The following is an 18,634-nucleotide window of genomic DNA, read 5'->3' on the forward strand; positions in this document are numbered from 1 at the left end:
TTCTTCGTCTAAACTCTCTTCTTTTCTTATAACTAAAGTTCTAAATAACGATTATCGCATCATCGTGTAAAGGCTAAAAAAACACTATCGCGAATAGTGTAGCCACAGCGAAAGCTATCTTACATAGCATTTCTTGTTTAAAAAATTATGTTTAATATTTCTATTAATTATCAACATTATCTAAAGTCTCATAGAGTGATAAGTAACACAAAATTGATTAAGGAATTAGAATATTCATATTGAACCAATACAAAATTCAAATTGCTATTCAAAATATCTCTATCATAAATTATCTATTTTTTACCATTCAAAATAATATAAGTATCATGGCATAAACTATATCTTTTTTTGTTCGAAAAAACCTAAGCATTATAGCATAAAACTATCTATCTTTTTCTATTTAAAAGCATAAACAATCTGGACCTCGAAAAAATTGATCCTTAAAAAAGTCCCAATTTGAGCCTTAAATAAAACCATATGTAGTATAACGTGCGCTATATGTGATGACCTGGATTGAAGTAAGCTATACTAATTTTTGGGATAATGATAAGAAATTTGGTAAATGGGAAATAAGAAAGATTTTGGGATTAAAATTGCATAAAAGCATAAGAGAGTCTGCTAGGGTTTTTTAGAGATTACAACTTCGATGATAAACAATGAAAACAACTGAGAACATATATATCCAGTCATAGCTGGCATCTAATTTGCAAATAAAAGAAAAAAAGAAAATCAACTGCTGAAACAAAAGACACTAACGATAAGGTTCCTTGAATTGGACACCCCTCCAGTTTAGAACCTCATGGACACATCCCTCTCAAGTCTTCTTGTTCTCTAGTCCTGGGATAATGGAGATCACGCAACGATAACGCGAGTGGTCCCCTCCAACATAACTACCCTTTTCCTGCTTCTTTGCGTGAGTGACTCTGATTAGGTGGGTTCCAATCATCAGTGGCTCAACATTCTCATTTTCAGCTTCACTCGCTAACAATCCAATATTCTCTTCAATATAATTGACTCTGGCCCGTTAAGCCCACTTCCTCTTTCTATCTTCTTTCTTTTCTCATCTAGTTTGGGCACTTCAAACTTAGCCTCAACGGCTACTTCTTCTTCTATCCCTTCCAACGCTGACGCTATAGCACGTAGCATGTAGTGCAAATAGCGGACCGCTATTATCGCTATATATATAGCGGTCGTAGCTGAAATAGTGCACTTTTATCTCATAATTTAGCGTTTAAGATTCAAAAACACTATAGTACTACTATTGCGTTGCCATAGCGCACTATTTAGAACACTGCTTTTAACACAAACACGTTTTTCTCCAGAGTTCCAATAGCAAGATTTGTTACCAGCTATGGCATGGTTCGACTCCCTCTTTCTCTTTCTCTTTCTCTCAAATCCCCTCCCTTCATCCAAAACTACTATTGCCGATGTCCTACGGAGTCGTGGGATTTGTATATTGTAGAGGATTACCCTCATTTTACGGTTTGAGATTTTTGTGTCAGATAGCTGCAGAAGCATCGCCTTGTGCATGTATTGGGTCATATTGCATCAATCAATGTAATCCGGTACGGTTAAGCGGTACTCGTTACGGAGGGGTTGGCAATTTCTCCATTATATACAGACGAATTATGTTGTAGTTTAGGATTTTGGTTAATATTAAAATATATGTGAAGTGTGCTTGCATTTTTTTTATTTTTTTTATCCCTTTTATCTTGTATAGATATTTTTATTTTTGATTTACTAAAATTAATAGGCAAAGTCTACAATCTAAAATAAAATCTCTGATAATTTTTTTTAGGAAAGTAGACTTCCCCTACTTCGAATAATTTCATTAAAATCAAGAAAAAAATTAATGTACAAGCATCATGGTAAAGAATGTACAGGAGATCATTAGAAACTTAATTTATTATCTAATATTTGATGAGGAGGACTCAAATGCTTTTATTTTTGTGTCTCTATCATGCGTTCAGTTTGAAAATTAAAATAACTTAAAATTTAAAATTGAAATATTAAAATAAAATTATTAGATATGATCTATATTATTTTTTATTTTTTTTATACAAGCATAAAAGGTTACGATACTTAGATTTTGTTTTATAAATATCAAAGGCGAGGTTGGCTAAGATCAAAGTGGTAGTTCCTGAGCTTTGGTGCTACCAATTCATTTTTCAATTTTCAAAGTTCAAAACGTCGATCCGAACCGTTCAAGTTGTTATCCATATTAAATTGTGCTTGAAGACCAAATTTTACATTTTTCTGAATTTTTTTACTATTTATTAAGCCACTTTGAAAATCCCTGATCCAATGGTGGCTTAACAAAACAGTAAAATCAGAAGCCACCGTTGGATCAGCTGTTTTCAAAGTGGCTTAATAAATAGTAAAAAAATTTAGAAAAATATAAAATTTGGTCTCCAAGCACAATTTAATATGGAGAACAACTTGTACGGTTCAGATCGACGTTTTGAACTTTAAAAATTAAAAAACGAATTGGTAGCACCAAAGCTCAGGAACTACCACTTTGATCTTAGCCAACCTCCATCAAAGGCTTGTAAAAATATACCGATGTAGATAAATTATGGATGTTAATATTTTAACTTATTGATTTATATAAAATTTAAATCGAAAAGTTAGTAATTTTTATGTACTAGTAGAGAAAATAATAAAGATAATATCTAATAGTTTTATTTGACATATAATTTGAAAATAATTATTATTAGAAAATCAAAAAAGATAAGTAGGATGGAGTCACATAAAATATAGAGATACTTGAACCTCGTATTTGATGACAACCTCATGACCTTATTTAAACTCGCCTCAAATAATAATTCTTTGTTTGTTTTTCAATATATCATATGGCTAAAGATTAAAAAAAAGCAAAGAAAAATTAACATGCCTTAATTAATGTTTTGATCAGCATACATAGATGACCGTATCGCTGTAATGGTTCTCATTTTAAATTAATTATATGACTATATCTATTTGTTCAATGTAAAAGAAGCCACTTCAATAAATTGCTCATTTGGTATTCTGTTGAGTGCCATTAACCACAGATTAAAATCAAAACCAGTAATTAATTGCTTGGTAAACTCAACGATACAGTCGGCGCCATTTAAAGTACACAGAAATCTAGAAAATTTATTCCATTTGCAGAGCGAAAGAATGGATCTTTTGTGGCCAGCATATGTGTAATATATCTGCAGCAACTTACTGCATATATATTGGTTAAGATCAAAGTGGTATGATCAAGATCTTGGTACTACCATGGCTTTTGTAATTTTCAAAATTAAAATAGTTAATCTGAAGTGCTCAACATGTTATTCATATTAAAATGGCTTGATATGTCCGAATTTGATATTTTTGAATTTTTCGTTTTACAATTTTTCATAAAGTTTTAGAAATCACTGTTTTTTATAATAATAAAAAAAAAATCTGCATTAAGATTCTACCCTCATGTGTAGGATATGCGGGGGCGGTCTGATGCTTGGTTGAAGTCATTCATTATGCATTAAGATTCGTAAACACTTCATCTCCACGAATTACACAATTGTTAGCATGAATCTTGATGCGAATCAGATGACTCTAATCTATCATCAGATCAAATTTGATCTGATTCAGCCCGTCTCGGCGCTGCCGATTCCCACGCACATACACTACACAGTTATAGTTATCATGTACATGATGATACAACTAACCTAAACTTCGGAAAACCAAATACTTATATTTCAATAATGATCCCGTTCCATTAGTGCGATTAATCAGGCAATGCATGCACCTATGCAAGATAATAACTTGTTTTTAAGGCTAAAAGTCTTGACTAGCCACATAAAAATGACACGGATAGGCACAAAATAAGATCATTTCAACAGCTATGGATGAACTAATACACTTCTGTATTAAGTAACGGAAGTACATATATATCATTTCCACTTGTAATTTAGTATATCAATAGTACAGTTAGCCACCGATTAAAATCAAAGATTAGGATGAAACACAAAATAACTAACGACAATTTCATTTTAGTGGACTTCTCCAGTTCAGTTACACTGGAGAGAAAATAAAATAATAAAAGATGGAACCCAAACCAAGGAAACTAGGAAAGCCAAAATCTCAAATTATGCTGAAAACCATTACATTCGGTAACGCCCACCTATTCTGCATGCAAAGCGTGTCTCCCTTCCACTTCATCAACTTTCCTCTCTCTCTAAATATCCCCAATATATTTAGTGGCACCCCCAATTTCCTCTTGTGCACACTTACCCTGATCCTTTCATAGTCCTCACCGCACCGCCTCCCCTCCCCAATCAAACCTGAAACCAAACAAGGAAACAGAAATAAAAAAATAAAAAAAAACGAAGCACAAAACCCAAGAAAATATAAAATAAATAGAAACCAATATTCCAATCCAATCTAATGAGAGAGCTCACATTCAAGGAGAGACAAGTAGGGTTAATTGAGAGCTTGGCTAATGCATGGAGTGGGTTGCGTGGCTCTGTGGTCGTGCCACTGTTGCAGCTTGCGGTGTACCTTTGCGCCGCTATGTCTGTGATGTTGTTTGTGGAACGAGTCTATATGGCAATTGTGATCGTCTGTGTGAAGGTTTTGAGGAAGAAGAGGTATACCAAGTACAAACTAAAGCTTGACACAGTGAGGAAGGAAATTGAAGACCGTGGGACCCACCCCAGGGTTTTGGTGCAAATCCCCATGTTCAACGAGAGAGAGGTAAGTCTATTATTAATTTGGTTTCTAATATTTCTGATTTCATTCAAAAGTAATTAAGGAGCTTAATTATTAACTTGTTTGATTCCTATTTGAAGTTTTAACTTTTAATTAAACCAAACATCAATTAATCCAAAATTGGGTTTAAATTTTTATGCACAATTTATACAGAGACAAATACTTCTCTAGCTCCTATTCATGATGATACTGAGGTAATTTATCATACGACAGATTAATTAATTAATAATTTTTTCAGTTTGCAACTTCTGCTTTTATATCTTTCCTGAATCAGTAGTTTTAATTTGCTTTTATATCAAAATAATTTGTCGTGTCCGTTGACAATGGTTTAGTGGAAAATAGGCGTAGCCTGGCCGGCCTTCGCCTCCCCCACGGTTGTGCAATTCTCTTACTTATATTTGAACTAAAGTTATCCCTTTCGAGTTTCGACATCGTTAATTATGCAAAGCTTAAACAATGAAAAACTGGGAAGTGCTATTACCACCATAATTTTTGTTACCAACATAAAATTTCTAATAGTATTCAATATATTGGACACATTTGCCTCTCATTGAGTTTCTCTAACAATGGTTCCATTCCTTTTAAGAATAAAATTTCTTTTATAGTAAAAATTGTTTCTTGTAATTTCCTTGAAAGCAAATTGTATTGAAGATTCAATCTTGTAATTACAAGAGCAGAGACTGTGAGAATGATTCAAACTTTTGTTTTAAAGAATTATTAACAGATACTTGACTATTTTAGCAAAAAAAAATCAGAGAATTATTATCTGAGTAATTGCTGATGCTAAGAAAATAAGCAAAAAAAAAATATCTCTTATATATGGTCAAAGTATATTTTCAAGAATGCAAACAGCAAATTAGGAAATTTGAATAATTAAGAATCAGGCATTAGGAGATTTACTAACAAAGAAGAAAAATGAAAGCATGTATAGAAGATAATTGAAGGACAAATTTGGCCACAAAATTAAAATTTTGAAATGTATTGTGATAGTAACAAGTTTTTTGTGTGAATATCAATCCCTTGTATATGTTTAAATATGAAAAACCAGTAATATAATTCTCACTTCAAGAAGTTTGGATTCTTTCTTCAATCTCAAATTAAGCTTTTCTTCTCAGAGTATCACCATGAAGAAATATACATAATATATTTTGCCTATAATATTTAGTAGTCTTAATTATTAGTATAATTTCATGTTCTACACTCCATTTAGTTAAACATTGCAGTTGTGTTTTCTTTCCAACATTTCTGCTTCTGCTTTTACTTTGTTGACATGAAATAGTTAAAGTGATTAAGGGAAGTGAAACGGAATAATCTCCAAATGTTGACCCGTTTGCAAAATGTTAGCCGTTTCGTTACCGACAAATTAAATTGAGCTGGCATCCATATCATTATTAATTTCTCTTTAACACGTTGTGCGTAAGGTTGATTTCAGTAGGACAGATGTCAACCCCAACACTGAAAGGAGAGGTCAAATGTAATTAGTCCATTTTAATAAAAACAAATAGATTTATCTTCAACTAGTAGTGCAATTGATAGATCATTTGATGTTAAACCACAAATTTGTCTGAAGAATTGAGTTCTCTTGAAATTTGAAGGTAGAAGATACATTTTGGTTCTTTTACAGAGGAAAACTATAAAGCACTTCGCAGCTCTTGGTCATAACCGATGAGCCTTTAATTAGTATCTGTTTCGGAGAATTTCTGAGGTCTTAAGTCTGTTAATAGACCATGTTTCATAGTTATTAACCTTAAGCATGCCTTCAATTGTACATACACCTCAGTTCAGAATTAAGATAGTTATTCATAAATGTATTTCTCTTACTATTGCTTTGAGTAAACATATATAACTGGTAAAAAGGAAACGCAAATTTCTGCCAGATTTTGACACACATATAAAATTGTCCCTTGCGCCAGCAAACGACAATTTACTTTAAGCTGGAAATTCCCTGGTGCTTTCTTTGTTCCTAACTTGTTATGCTTAACATAGCAAGATATATATTCCTCCACCATCCTTTCTTTTAAAAGAAAACAGATTTGTCATAGTTTGATAACTTGAAGTTAGGTTGATTTATTTTACTGAGGTAATGCTTTAATTGATTAATTCATGGTGTCCAAAAAATTTGGTTGAATTAATAGACATTAAAATGTACTTAGATTGAGACAACTGAACTATTTAAAATACCTTATTTGGATATAATTAATTATTATCACTATTTCACAAACTCTTAGTTTCTATTTCTGATGAAAGGAGATTTTGAATAGTTTCTTTCTTATTTTGGTATTTTCTTAAAGTTAGGTTGATTTCTCTTTACTAATTCAAGCTATCTGAAACTTTTAGTTAGCCACTATTAAAGTGTTCTTAGATTGAGACAATTGAACAACTCAGTATACCTGATTTTGTATATTTAATGCCTACCACAACTACACAAGTCCTTGGTTTCCAGTTTTGGTGGAAAGGTCTTTTGAATAACTTTATTTGTCGTAGTTTTGTATTTTCTCGAATCGTACAGAAGATACACAAGAGTTAACATCCGAATACAAAAGATATGTTATCAACACACATATATGGTTAGTTGACTATGGCTACACGACGCACTTGTTTGGGAGGTAGTGTATATCTTGCAACGGAGATAACTTAATTTGTCTCTGTTCGCAGAATTGTGAGTCCACTACTCGAGTAAACAAAAATTGGAACTTTGTGCTGTACTTAATTACAAAGTAAACAAGGAGTTACTGGTATTCGAATTGGTTAAAGTACTTTATCAATCATGAAATTATTCCGTTAACGTGCCCCTGCTATTGAATGAAAAACTTGACTTTCTTAAAAAATAAAGTCAATTAAGATTCTTGATAATTTAATTGCTCTGTTTTTTTTTTCTTTACTTCTTTGTGGGTTGTGAGTGCTGAAGATGGTGCATGGTACAAGGCTTGTTATTTTGTGAAGAATCTGTAGGGGACTCTTTTTGTTTAAAATTTAAGCTATGGGTGTCCTCTTACTGCATCTAGGGTTATATTAGCTAATTTCTGACAAAAATTTATTGAACATTAACTAATTCCTGGGTTAGTTAGATTAGAGTCAGTGATGTAGATTGGTCTAAGACATACACTTTCTTTTATGAAGTAAAAAGAAATAGGGAAAAATGGTTCTAATAAATTAATTATGAAGGTAGAAATTATGCACATTTCTAGTGATGCACTTCTTTACAATATAATTATGTTTTATTCTATACCACATTGGGACAGTATATATGTAGAAAATAAAGTGAAAAGGAATAGGGAAAAGAGCTTCTAATATCAAATCCAGAAGCCTTCACAGAAAAATAAAAAAATAAAAAAATAAAAGAAGTAATACTAGAGTCATTAGAGTTATTCACTTATTCATGAATCTTTTCTTTATATTTCGACTTCATGTCCAATGTCAGATGCAAAGTCAGTACACATTGTATACATCCTCCATATGACTGGAATTTCATTAACATATTTCAACTGGGGTGCCTATTTTGGATTAAGCTGGAGCAATTCCAACTTGTCTAACTCTTATACTTTTACATTTTATATGTTAAAAACCTTCTTTGCAGCTGCTTATGTTCTAACTATTTTCTTTTTGTAGGTTTACCGTTTATCAATTGGAGCAGCGTGTGGGCTTTCCTGGCCTTTCGATAAGATTGTAATCCAAATCCTCGATGATTCCACAGATCATATCATTAGGGTAAGAAAGAATTTAAACCATTTTTTCAAACAAAAGGGAATTTGTTGTATACTGATATACTCTGATTAGTGTTATCACACCTCCTAGTACATATTAGATGGACTGTACTATTTGATGTTCTGGATTCCATTTCTGCAAAAACTTTAAAAGAAATTACCACATTGACTTTTACTTACTGGTGAAGTAGAAATATCAGGCATACGCACACACAAAACCAATAGAAAAAACACGACTCAATTATGCTTGGTGACTTTGTCTTATAATGTAACGAGAGGTAAGAGTTCTACTTCTCATTATAGCTTCAATTATATGCCATCTATTTTTAAATTGTGTCATCCTACTACGATGTATGGGCATTTGATAAATACATATATATAACAATATAATAGCAAATACACACCAAAGTAGCCTTGTAGAAGTAATCTACATCCACGGACAAACAGTTGCGTGCATCAATTATAATTGATCGTTCCTTATTTAACTTATAAATTAACAGGAGCTGGTAGAGTCTGAATGCCAGAGGTGGGCAAGCAAAGGAGTAAATATAAAATATGAGAACAGAAGCAACAGGAATGGCTACAAAGCAGGAGCCATGCGTGAAGGACTAAGGAAGTGTTACGTTAAAGATTGTGAATATGTGGCAATTTTTGACGCGGACTTCCAGCCCGAACCAGACTTCTTGTGGAGAACTATTCCTTTTCTTCTTAGCAATCATGATTTGGCTTTAGTACAAGCTCGGTGGAAATTTGGTGAATTTTCAAACTTTATATACTGATATATTGTCTTGCTGAATATTAACAAATACAAATTTTATACAATTGCAGAAGTTAATACGTTCCACGTACTTTATCTTCCCCGTTCTTATCATTTGAAAATGTACAAGTTTTAATGGAGCCGAAATACAAATCAAATGAATTTTGGGGAATCTGATATTTATCTTGACTTATAGAATGCTATTACTTTTGATTAAAGAAAACAATGTTGTTGGACATGTTCAATTAATTTTGAAAGTAGAATTCTACTGAAGTGCAAAATTTTACAGAAAAAAATTACATCATAGTATTTTCACCAGTAAAGAGTCCATGAATTAAATATTTTAATCAATCGGTTTCCTCTTTTGTAGTAAATGCAAATGAGTGCTTGTTGACGCGTCTCCAAGAGATGTCTCTGGACTATCATTTTGGTGTCGAACAAGAAGTTGGATCTTCAACATATTCTTTCTTTGGTTTCAATGGTATGTATCCTCAATTTTAGCACAAATCTTACTTTCTTTGCTAAAATCTAACCATGCATTCTGAATCATGTCGCTAGGAACTGCTGGTGTTTGGAGGATAGAAGCTCTGAAAGATGCTGGTGGATGGAAAGAAAGAACAACAGTTGAAGATATGGACTTGGCTGTCAGAGCTAGCCTCAAGGGTTGGAAGTTTGTTTTTGTTGGAGATTTATTGGTGAGACAACATATTAGTACACAAATTTGTTTAATGTAGAGTTTATTAAATTGTACAAGGGGAATTGCTTTAACACAGAAACCTTCTATTAGGTGAAAAATGAACTGCCAAGTACATTTAAAGCATATCGCTATCAGCAACACCGATGGTCGTGTGGCCCTGCCAATTTGTTCCGAAAAATGTTCAAAGAGATATTACAGTGTGAGGTACGTATAATGTTTTTCATTTCATGATTTTTCTAATAAAATCATAGAATAATCATCTCCTTAACTAAACTAATTCATCATTTTTTGTTATATTTCTATCTACACTAAACCCTTTTGACTTCAATTATCACAGAGGGTGTCGCTCTTAAAGAAATTTCATGTGCTGTATGCTTTCTTCTTTGTGAGGAAAATAATTGCACACTTCGTCACCTTCTTCTTTTATTGCATCATTATTCCGACATGTGTGCTGGTCCCTGAACTACATCTCCCAAAGTACATTGCCATTTATATTCCATCAACTATTAGCATACTCAATGCCATCTGTACTCCAAGGTATGCTTATTTTTAGTTTTATACTATCTACAATTGTTCATTCGTTTTCTGTTCTGTACTCCAAGGCTGCAAACTATTTTCTCCATTGACCAAAAATTCACAACTTGGGTCAATTAGGACTAAATTTATGCGTCGTTAAATTCATTGAGGCATATTGTACTCGTATTTACAATAAAAACATAATATTCAATATAGTTAATAAAATATAAAGCAGGAGCTGAAACAGAATGACAGATACTGGTAAACTGGATGTAATCCTAATTAAGAATACTACTTAACCATAAATTATTTTTATGAAGTCTTACACGTGAACTATATTTTTTTGTTAGAGTTGTGCATGGTATGCGCGAAGGTTAGTAAAAGAAGGGGAATTTCCAAGCATGCTATATAACTTAACTTGCAGAATGTTTCATGTAACTGTGGCTTTCTCTTTGCAATAGGTCCTTCCATTTGCTAATATTTTGGATCCTCTTTGAGAATGTCATGTCTATGCATCGCTCTAAGGCGACCATAATTGGGCTCCTTGAAGCCAATCGTGTCAATGAGTGGGTTGTCACAGAGAAGCTCGGGAACGCGGCTAAAACAAAAGCTCAGTCTAAATGGCTAAAACGACCTCGGTTCCGCCTTGGAGAAAGGTAAAAATGAGCTAACAGCACAAACAAATAATCACTCTTAAATATTTAGCACAGAAAGTTAGGATACATCGACATCCAACTTCAAATGGTTAGGTCACATTATTCCTTAAATAAATTGTTTTAAGATACATTGACTCCTATATATTCTTTGAGTTAGTATGTTACAGATCTAATTAACAAGTTGCTCCATATAACCACAGGATTCACATGTTGGAGATAATCATGGGATGCTACCTGCTATTTTGTGCGATTTATGATGTCGTGTATGGTCGTGATCATTTTTATGTGTACTTATTTTTCCAAGCTGGAGCAGCCTTCATTGTAGGGTTTGGATATGTGGGTACATTTATGCCCAGCTAAAGTGAACTCAGGAAAAAAAAAAGTGACAGTCTCTTTGCTGGAGAATGTATGGATGAAGCTCGAAGAAGGTTCAGCATCTCTAATTTCCTTTTCCTCAAGAATAAATTATATATATAGGGTTTGAGCAGACAAAATAGTTCAGTTCTTTAAATTTAATTTGTTCAATCTTATATTTGTATTAGTAAGTGTAAAAATTATGTGTGCTTTGTGATCAATAAAATAATGCTAGAACACATAAATGGCATTTCAGTGATTCTTATTTCTTCTGTTGTAAATCTATCAAATGTTCCTGTTGATTATTGCATTAGAATTAATAAGTCAAAAACACAGACCATTGCAGATGGTGGCAAAATTATTCTTACCAAGCAAGGAAATTATCTAGTATGTCATAAACAAGAAAATTACTGCGAAAGTATGATATAGCTATTCATCAACCCAACTAGTACCCTTATACAATAAAATTTAGCAATCTTGTATAATTAAAAATTGGATATATCAAGAAAAATAAATTTACTTACAAAATTAGTCAAGCTCATCAATTTTAACCTCAAATTCTTCTCTAGTGGATAGGTTCTTTACCCGAACAGCACCTCTCTCCCACTCTGAATTACCTACCAATATAAGCCTGCTTGCCCCTATCCGTTCTGCATGCTTGAAAACCCTATTAATAAAATTAAAAAATACCAAAACAAATTACATTTTCTTGAATTTATTACAAATATTTGAAAAGATAAACCTTAGAGGATCCAGAAATTGCAAAAAATGCTTGGAACATTTAAACTTACGGAAAAAAAAGGCATCACACTATTTAAGAAGTATATAGATATACCCCGATAATCAGTCAGGCAGTCAAGACTCAAGACTAATTCAATGACAAAGATAAAAGGCTTACAGGTAAAATCATATAACAAATTAGCTATTGCAGTTTGTTCATCCCTCTCATGCACAAAATTTTGTCATCTCAATCAAGTCACTGTAATCTATTATCCGTCAAATAAGCAAATAGTGGAACATTTACTCTATATTTCAGCCAGTTTTAAGCTATAGATTGGCATAAATGCACTTGTAGTTGACAATTAACCATGTTGAAGAGGACACATGTACCATTATTTCAATTTCTTTTTTTTTTTATCATATTTGAACTTAAATGGTGTGGCTTACATGGTAACTTGCTCCTGGTAATCATGAGGCTTCACTGTTAACCATATATAAGTATACTAAAGTCTTGGAGATTAAAATAATGATAAAGAAAACAAGAATCATTTTTCAAAGCTTCCTCCAAAAATTATAGAGCATTTTTTGCTTTTGTAAATGCTGAGAAATTGGTCGTCTTAAATTTGTTTTGCAGTTGTAAGGAACATTGTGTTGTTTTCTTTGAAGTTCCTCTTCTTGAAGTCATAATACAAGTATGAACTTCTAACATAACATAGTATATGAGGAACTGAGTTACAATTTCCCATAAAACAAGCTAAATCTAGAGATATATAGTGAGTTATAATTGATACTAACCATTTGAGACGCTTATCCTCTACAAGATCTACACTTCGTCCTTTTTTTCTGAGAGAAGAAGCAATACTTGATGCAGTGCCATCTAACACTTCATCTAATGGGAACACTATGTCATCTACCTTATGTGATAGGTCAGGCAATAGCGCCTTCTCCTTTAGCAACTGCCATACAAACACATATAATACCAACTGTGAACACAAGTCGAACTGATACAATTTAATAAATTTTATTAAAGGGGCTACTTTGCTCAAATGAAGCAATTGTTGTACCAATTAGTTTGCTTCTCTCTGCTGGGTGATGAATGCTGGTAAATAGCCATTACAAATAACAATATCAATATGGATCAACCTATATTGTTTTTACTATTGAAAATTTGGCTAAACTTCATGCCAACGCATCAATTAATCGGTATCTTAGGCATAAGACGAAATAAGGACATATCAGAAACAAAAAAACTTAGCAATTCACGTAGCAGAACCACGACTTAGGAAATATTATTGGCGTATTTAGGGTAGTATTATAGGTTTTAGGCCATATGACTAGGGATTTGGGGTCAAGGACGTAGAGCTTAGGACTTTGGCCTTACGATCTACAGTGTAGGCATAATATAGTTAGTATATTATTAGTATTATTACTATTATTAGTGGTACCATTATTACTATTAGTAGTACTACTACTATGATTATTTTATTACTATTTACTTCACCTTGTGACCATGATTGAGTTTCATTTCTAGCCTACCCCAACTTGTTTGGGACTAAAGACTTGGTTGTTGTTGTTGTAGTGATCTAACTAAACATAATCTGGATCAACACCTATCACAATAACATAATCCCGCCTTTACCTATTAATCACCGCCCCCTCACAACAAACAACACATGCAGAATGAAAGAGAGAGGCTATGGTACTATGCATAGCTTGGATTGATCATGGATCAATATCTTCATTTTCAAAGTCCATATAGTCAATCTAAACCGTTCAACATGATCATCATATAAAAATGTACTTGTAGATCAGATTTTACATATTTTACAAACTTTTTTACTATTATTTTAGATATGTAGAAAAGAAAATCACATGATCTAAAAATTGTAGACCATTCAAAAGTACTGATTTTCTACTTATCTAAAAAATAGTAAAGAAATTCTAAAAAATGCAAAATTTAGTTTGCAAATACGTTTTCATATGGAGATCATGTTGGACGGTTCAGATCGACTAATTGAACTTTGAAAACAAAGATATTGATCCATAGTACAGACCAATCCGTGCTATGAATAGTACCATACCCTCACTCAATAAACAAATAGAAGAGTCGCTCATCTAAAATTCTTACTTCAACTATAACAGCATCACCAAAACCAAAACCGCATGCTGGAATGTCATCACTGCCAAATGTGGAAAGTAGTCTGTCATATCTGCCACCACCACAGATCGCACGCAACTTACCCTGCCTATCAAATGCCTGCCAAATACAATTTCAAAAGAAGTTATAAAAGAGGTATAGAGCTATAACAAGAACATTACTGTCAGATCTCAATAGCCCATGGTAGTGCCTTTTCAGTAATTGTATTCAGGTAATGATAAATACTGGTAAGTTGTGGAAGCACAAATCCTGCTGCATAATGCATCATTACCACTAAGAGATATCTCATTGAGCTTTCATTTAAGTTTAATTCCGACTCTTGGTTAATTAGGGTATAAACTGAGGCTCAATACAAACAGATTTGAACAATCTTAAAAGTCAAAATTCATAGGAGATTCTTTCAATGCATCTATGGATAATATAACACTGAATGGATTCACCGGAGCCAACCGTGAAAATAAAAATAAAAATAAATAATAAGATTAGCTGGCCATAATTTCTTGTTTAAATAAAAAAGAGAAAGAGAAGAAACAAAAGGTAAAACAAAACAATCCAAGGCCTAATTTAATTGAAGCTCCTTGATACAAAAAGAATGAAAAGCAAGAAACAAAGCCAAAAAGCTTGAGTTATAACTGCTACATATCAGGGTTGACTCGACTTACCACTTGCTGACTCACCTGTCGGGTTTATTGACCCACTGGTGGTCAGGTCAACCAAAATATTGTTCTAAATAAATATTTTGGACCAACGCTAACTTAACCTTGGTATTTCATATACAACATCATAAATATAAAATATGCACATGTTAGGCTGTCATAAGCTTCTAATCCTAAATTTAAAGTCTCAATGAATACAACGTTATTGCATTTGGTCTTCAATTTTGGTGCTCAGTAGACTTAGTTTATGGCACTTGAAGGCCAGTGTTGTCTTAATTGGTGTGAAGCATTGCACTGTTAAGTACATGGATATTTAAAAAAAAAAAATAGAGTTGTTTAAACCTCAAAAACAATTCCTGTGTAGTAGGCAAGGCCACGAACAACAGATGCATCAAAACAAATCCAGTCAGCATAACCATAGCTCTCGGCAAGAGAAAATAGTTTTTTCAACTCAGAAACAGCTTCTCCCTCAGAACCCAACACCTCTATAAATACAAAAGATATCTCAAATTATATACCAAATAGAAAGTTGCAACTTCAACAGAAAGAAAGGAAAAGAATATTATAAAAGGAAAGTTGAGCAAGACCTTCAAGCTTCGATAATGACTTGAGGGAAAGCACTTCAATTATTCCATTAACTGCTTTGATTGAAACACCTAATGAAACCAACTCCTTTTCCATCTCTTCTCTTGTAATTTTGCCAAGCTGATACGCATAAAAAATGGTAAGTACATGAACCAAACAACATGAACAGATAATATATAATATTTTAATATGGAATAGACAGAAGCTTACCTTGTCAACAATTACACAGACTTGGGTAAAAAGATTTTCTGGAATAGCATACATCTGTAGCACTGCTTGTAAAACCTGTACAAAAAGATAATTAAAGCCTAAGAACAGATAACACCTGTCTAAATAAATCTGGATAACATGGACATGAATCATAAGATCAATGAAAAGATATTGAGGAAATAACCTTTCGGCTAGATACCCTAATCCCCACATCTGACGATTTTATCCCAAGCCTCTCAAATAATAACACAACTGCTTGGATGAGCTCTGCCTCAGCCTGTATGGAAAATTGTACAGAATATTCAAACTAACGAAGTCAAGGATCACATAAATCACTACTGGACAAGTCAAATGCAGCTGGAAATACTTTTGCTTACCTCAGCCTTAACCGTCAACTTTTGACTGAATTTAAAAAATGTTATATATGTGAAACTCCGAACTTCTGGCTGTGCAGCCAGCATTTACCAGGAAAATGACAATTATAACTCAAAAGTAACACTTGATCAATAAACTCATTAGTATTATAAAGAGTCATTAGTTAAAAATTAGTTATTCGTACCCGAACTTTAGAAACCCCAAAAATATCCATGTTCCATTGGTAATGCTCTCTCCTCCTCCCCCTTGTCATTCTTTCATACCGCCAGCACTGCCCTATCGTAAACCACTTCAGAGGAAGGGACACAGATTTTCTAACAAAATAAATTTCAGATAAAAGGGTAAATATTGGTGTTTATAAATTTCAAAAGGAACCCACGAAAAGAAGAAGTGTGACTGTACCCTTGCTTTATCACTAGCCGTGCCAGTGAAGGGGTTATCTCGGGACGAAGCACAACACGTCTTCCCCCTTTATCCTCAAAATTGTACAGCTACGATAAAAATGCCACTTTGTTAACCTTGTCAGACAAAATACCAACTTTTTGTTCAGACATAATTGAATAGACCAGTTAGGAGACACAATTCTGTCTACTTTGGTATCAAAAGCACTGATTTGAAATTTTAATAAGGTTAAAATGCAGTCTGCGGTGCATTTTCTATTTATGTGTTGGTCCTTAAAAGTTCAAATTTCTATTCTTTGGTCCTCATCATCATAATTTTCATTCAAAAAAGAGATGAAAATTATAATTTTTAGTCAACAATGTTGTTGAAATAAATGATTTTAAGGTCTTCCAATAGAATGCTGGTTACGTTTCATTACATCATTTGCCTGACAGATGAACCATTTTGACAGAACAACAATCGCAGCGACCACAAAATACAGTATAATGATTTTAGTAGGGCATAAGTATGAATCTTCAAGGCACAGATATGAACTCTAACTAAGTGATAATTTAGAGAATTTGTGTACTTTAGTACTCTGAAGGCTAAGCTTCAACTTCACATACAAATATAAGAAATGAAGGAAGAAAGTACCTGCTGAGTTATCTCTTCACCAGCTTTTCTTATAAAGAGTGCTTCTGATTCAAGCACTGGGAAATCAACCTCCTCAAAGGACAGAATCCGAGAAACCTTAGCTTAGGAGAATAACCAACAACAAAACCACAGAGGCATAAGAACAAACACCTTGGGTGCAACCCCAACTATCTAAAAAATAGCAATGTTACATCACAGAAATACCTCTCTGAAGTTTTGAAAGAGCCAACTGCGTAGTCTCATGTCATCAGGTGGGAAGTCCCTAGTGCCACGTGGCGGATTGACATCAATCAGTGACGAACCCTTTCCCACAGACCCATCAGCCTCCTCTACAAAAAGAAATAAGCTTTATTATAGTTCCTGAAATTGAAATCATCAATGAGAAGTAGAAGAATGAGATGAGGAGTATGGGTTGAGAGTGGTACCATGAGTAAGAGTAGGTGAGGACGAACTGGAAAGGACGCGGAGAGAGGAGGGACAGCAATGGAGAGATAGAGCATAAGAGAGGAATGGAGAAGAAGAGGAATTTAAACCGATAGAGCACAGGCGAGGTCGGACGAGGAGTTGACGGATAGTGGGCACCGCGGACATTTTTGGTTGTTGATTGAATGGCAATGGCGATAAGAGAGGCCCGGCTTCAACTACAGAGACCGGAAGAAGTAGCTATTATAAATCATCTCCAGTTAACCAAAATGGAGAGATTATTTCCTGTGAACTAGAGGTATGTTGAATGTCGAATATAGTAATTTTTTGAGGCATGTTTGGCTGTGGAACAAGTGGTTGAGTAATACTCGACTAGTGACAAACGAAAAGTTCGGATTCTGTTCAGTGGGTTCAAAAATTTGTGATTCGGATATAATTCGGGAATGATTTGGTACAATAAGGAAGCAAAAAAAGATCTCCAAAAAAAATAAAAAATAAAAAAATAATTTTGGCGTTTTTTTTTTCATTTGTCTCGCGAATAATTCGTGATTCGCGTTTTATTCGCGAATAAAATATATTATACGTTTTTTTGCGTTTTATTCGAAGTTCGGTTCGATAACATAAAAAAAAGAATTAAACGCGAATAAATCGCGAGTCTTGTTACTATGACTCCACCGCACACATGCGTCCCACCATTAGAGTAACACAATGTTATAATTTTATTTTATTTTTTATTTTTATGATTTTACACCATCAAACTCCAACCAAACATAATTATTTTAATCTATCTTAACTTGGAGGAAGAAATTTAATCCGAATTAACTTTACTTCGCAACCAAACGGCTTTTCTTCGGCCAGCTATCCATTCCTTCCGGCCTATTTAATTATTTGAATATGATGAGTATTAAATATAAATTAATTTTAAAATATTTATTTTTTAACCAAAAAATTTCTAAATTTTAATAGTTTTACGAAGAATGCTCAATTACAATCGAGACCTAAAATGGCTCAATCCGAAGGATTCAGTTGAGAAAAGATCAACGGACCATATTTC

The 18,634-nt window shown here is 33.3% G+C and overlaps 2 protein-coding genes across 3 annotated transcripts; one reads left to right on the forward strand and one right to left on the reverse strand.

The window, feature by feature from the left end:
* Nucleotides 1–4,130: 4,130 nt before the first annotated feature.
* LOC144576074 (glucomannan 4-beta-mannosyltransferase 1-like) lies at nt 4,131–11,662 on the forward strand. Its single transcript, XM_078326324.1, has 9 exons — nt 4,131–4,719; nt 8,344–8,442; nt 8,939–9,191; nt 9,566–9,676; nt 9,754–9,890; nt 9,983–10,096; nt 10,230–10,429; nt 10,870–11,064; nt 11,265–11,662. The coding sequence occupies exons 1-9, from the start codon at nt 4,411–4,413 to the stop codon at nt 11,422–11,424; spliced, it is 1,578 nt and encodes a 525-aa protein (XP_078182450.1). The 5' UTR covers nt 4,131–4,410; the 3' UTR covers nt 11,425–11,662.
* Nucleotides 10,682–17,843, reverse strand: LOC144576073 (histidine--tRNA ligase, chloroplastic/mitochondrial-like). Of its 2 annotated transcripts, XM_078326323.1 has the most exons (13): nt 17,583–17,843; nt 17,362–17,486; nt 17,158–17,253; nt 16,525–16,613; nt 16,307–16,436; nt 15,932–16,024; nt 15,748–15,822; nt 15,540–15,657; nt 15,295–15,437; nt 14,267–14,395; nt 12,934–13,094; nt 11,943–12,085; nt 10,682–11,075 (listed from the first exon to the last, which is right to left on the reverse strand). In XM_078326323.1, the coding sequence occupies exons 1-12, from the start codon at nt 17,746–17,748 to the stop codon at nt 11,947–11,949; spliced, it is 1,464 nt and encodes a 487-aa protein (XP_078182449.1). In that variant the 5' UTR covers nt 17,749–17,843; the 3' UTR covers nt 10,682–11,075; nt 11,943–11,946. The 2 variants fall into 2 exon arrangements, with proteins under 2 accessions (XP_078182449.1, XP_078182447.1); XM_078326321.1 differs by lacking the exon at nt 10,682–11,075 and having other exon boundaries at nt 11,759–12,085; nt 17,583–17,842.
* Between the last annotated feature and the right edge of the window lie 791 nt (nt 17,844–18,634).

Source organism: Carex rostrata, chromosome 25, assembly GCF_964058835.1.
Source record: "Carex rostrata chromosome 25, lpCarRost1.2, whole genome shotgun sequence".
Taxonomy (NCBI): Eukaryota; Viridiplantae; Streptophyta; class Magnoliopsida; order Poales; family Cyperaceae; genus Carex; species Carex rostrata.

Coding starts and splice junctions, on each gene's coding strand:
- LOC144576074 (XM_078326324.1), top strand. CDS start 4,411: ATGAGAGAGCTCACATTCAAGGAGAGACAAGTAGGGTTAATTGAGAGC. Junction 8,443..8,938: donor CCACAGATCATATCATTAGG/GTAAGAAAGAAT, acceptor ATAAATTAACAG/GAGCTGGTAGAGTCTGAATG. Junction 11,065..11,264: donor CGGTTCCGCCTTGGAGAAAG/GTAAAAATGAGC, acceptor ATATAACCACAG/GATTCACATGTTGGAGATAA.
- LOC144576073 (XM_078326323.1), bottom strand. CDS start 17,748: ATGTCCGCGGTGCCCACTATCCGTCAACTCCTCGTCCGACCTCGCCTG. Junction 16,614..17,157: donor GTGAAGAGATAACTCAGCAG/GTACTTTCTTCC, acceptor TTTTTATCGTAG/CTGTACAATTTTGAGGATAA. Junction 15,438..15,539: donor GTCATTATCGAAGCTTGAAG/GTCTTGCTCAAC, acceptor TTGTATTTATAG/AGGTGTTGGGTTCTGAGGGA.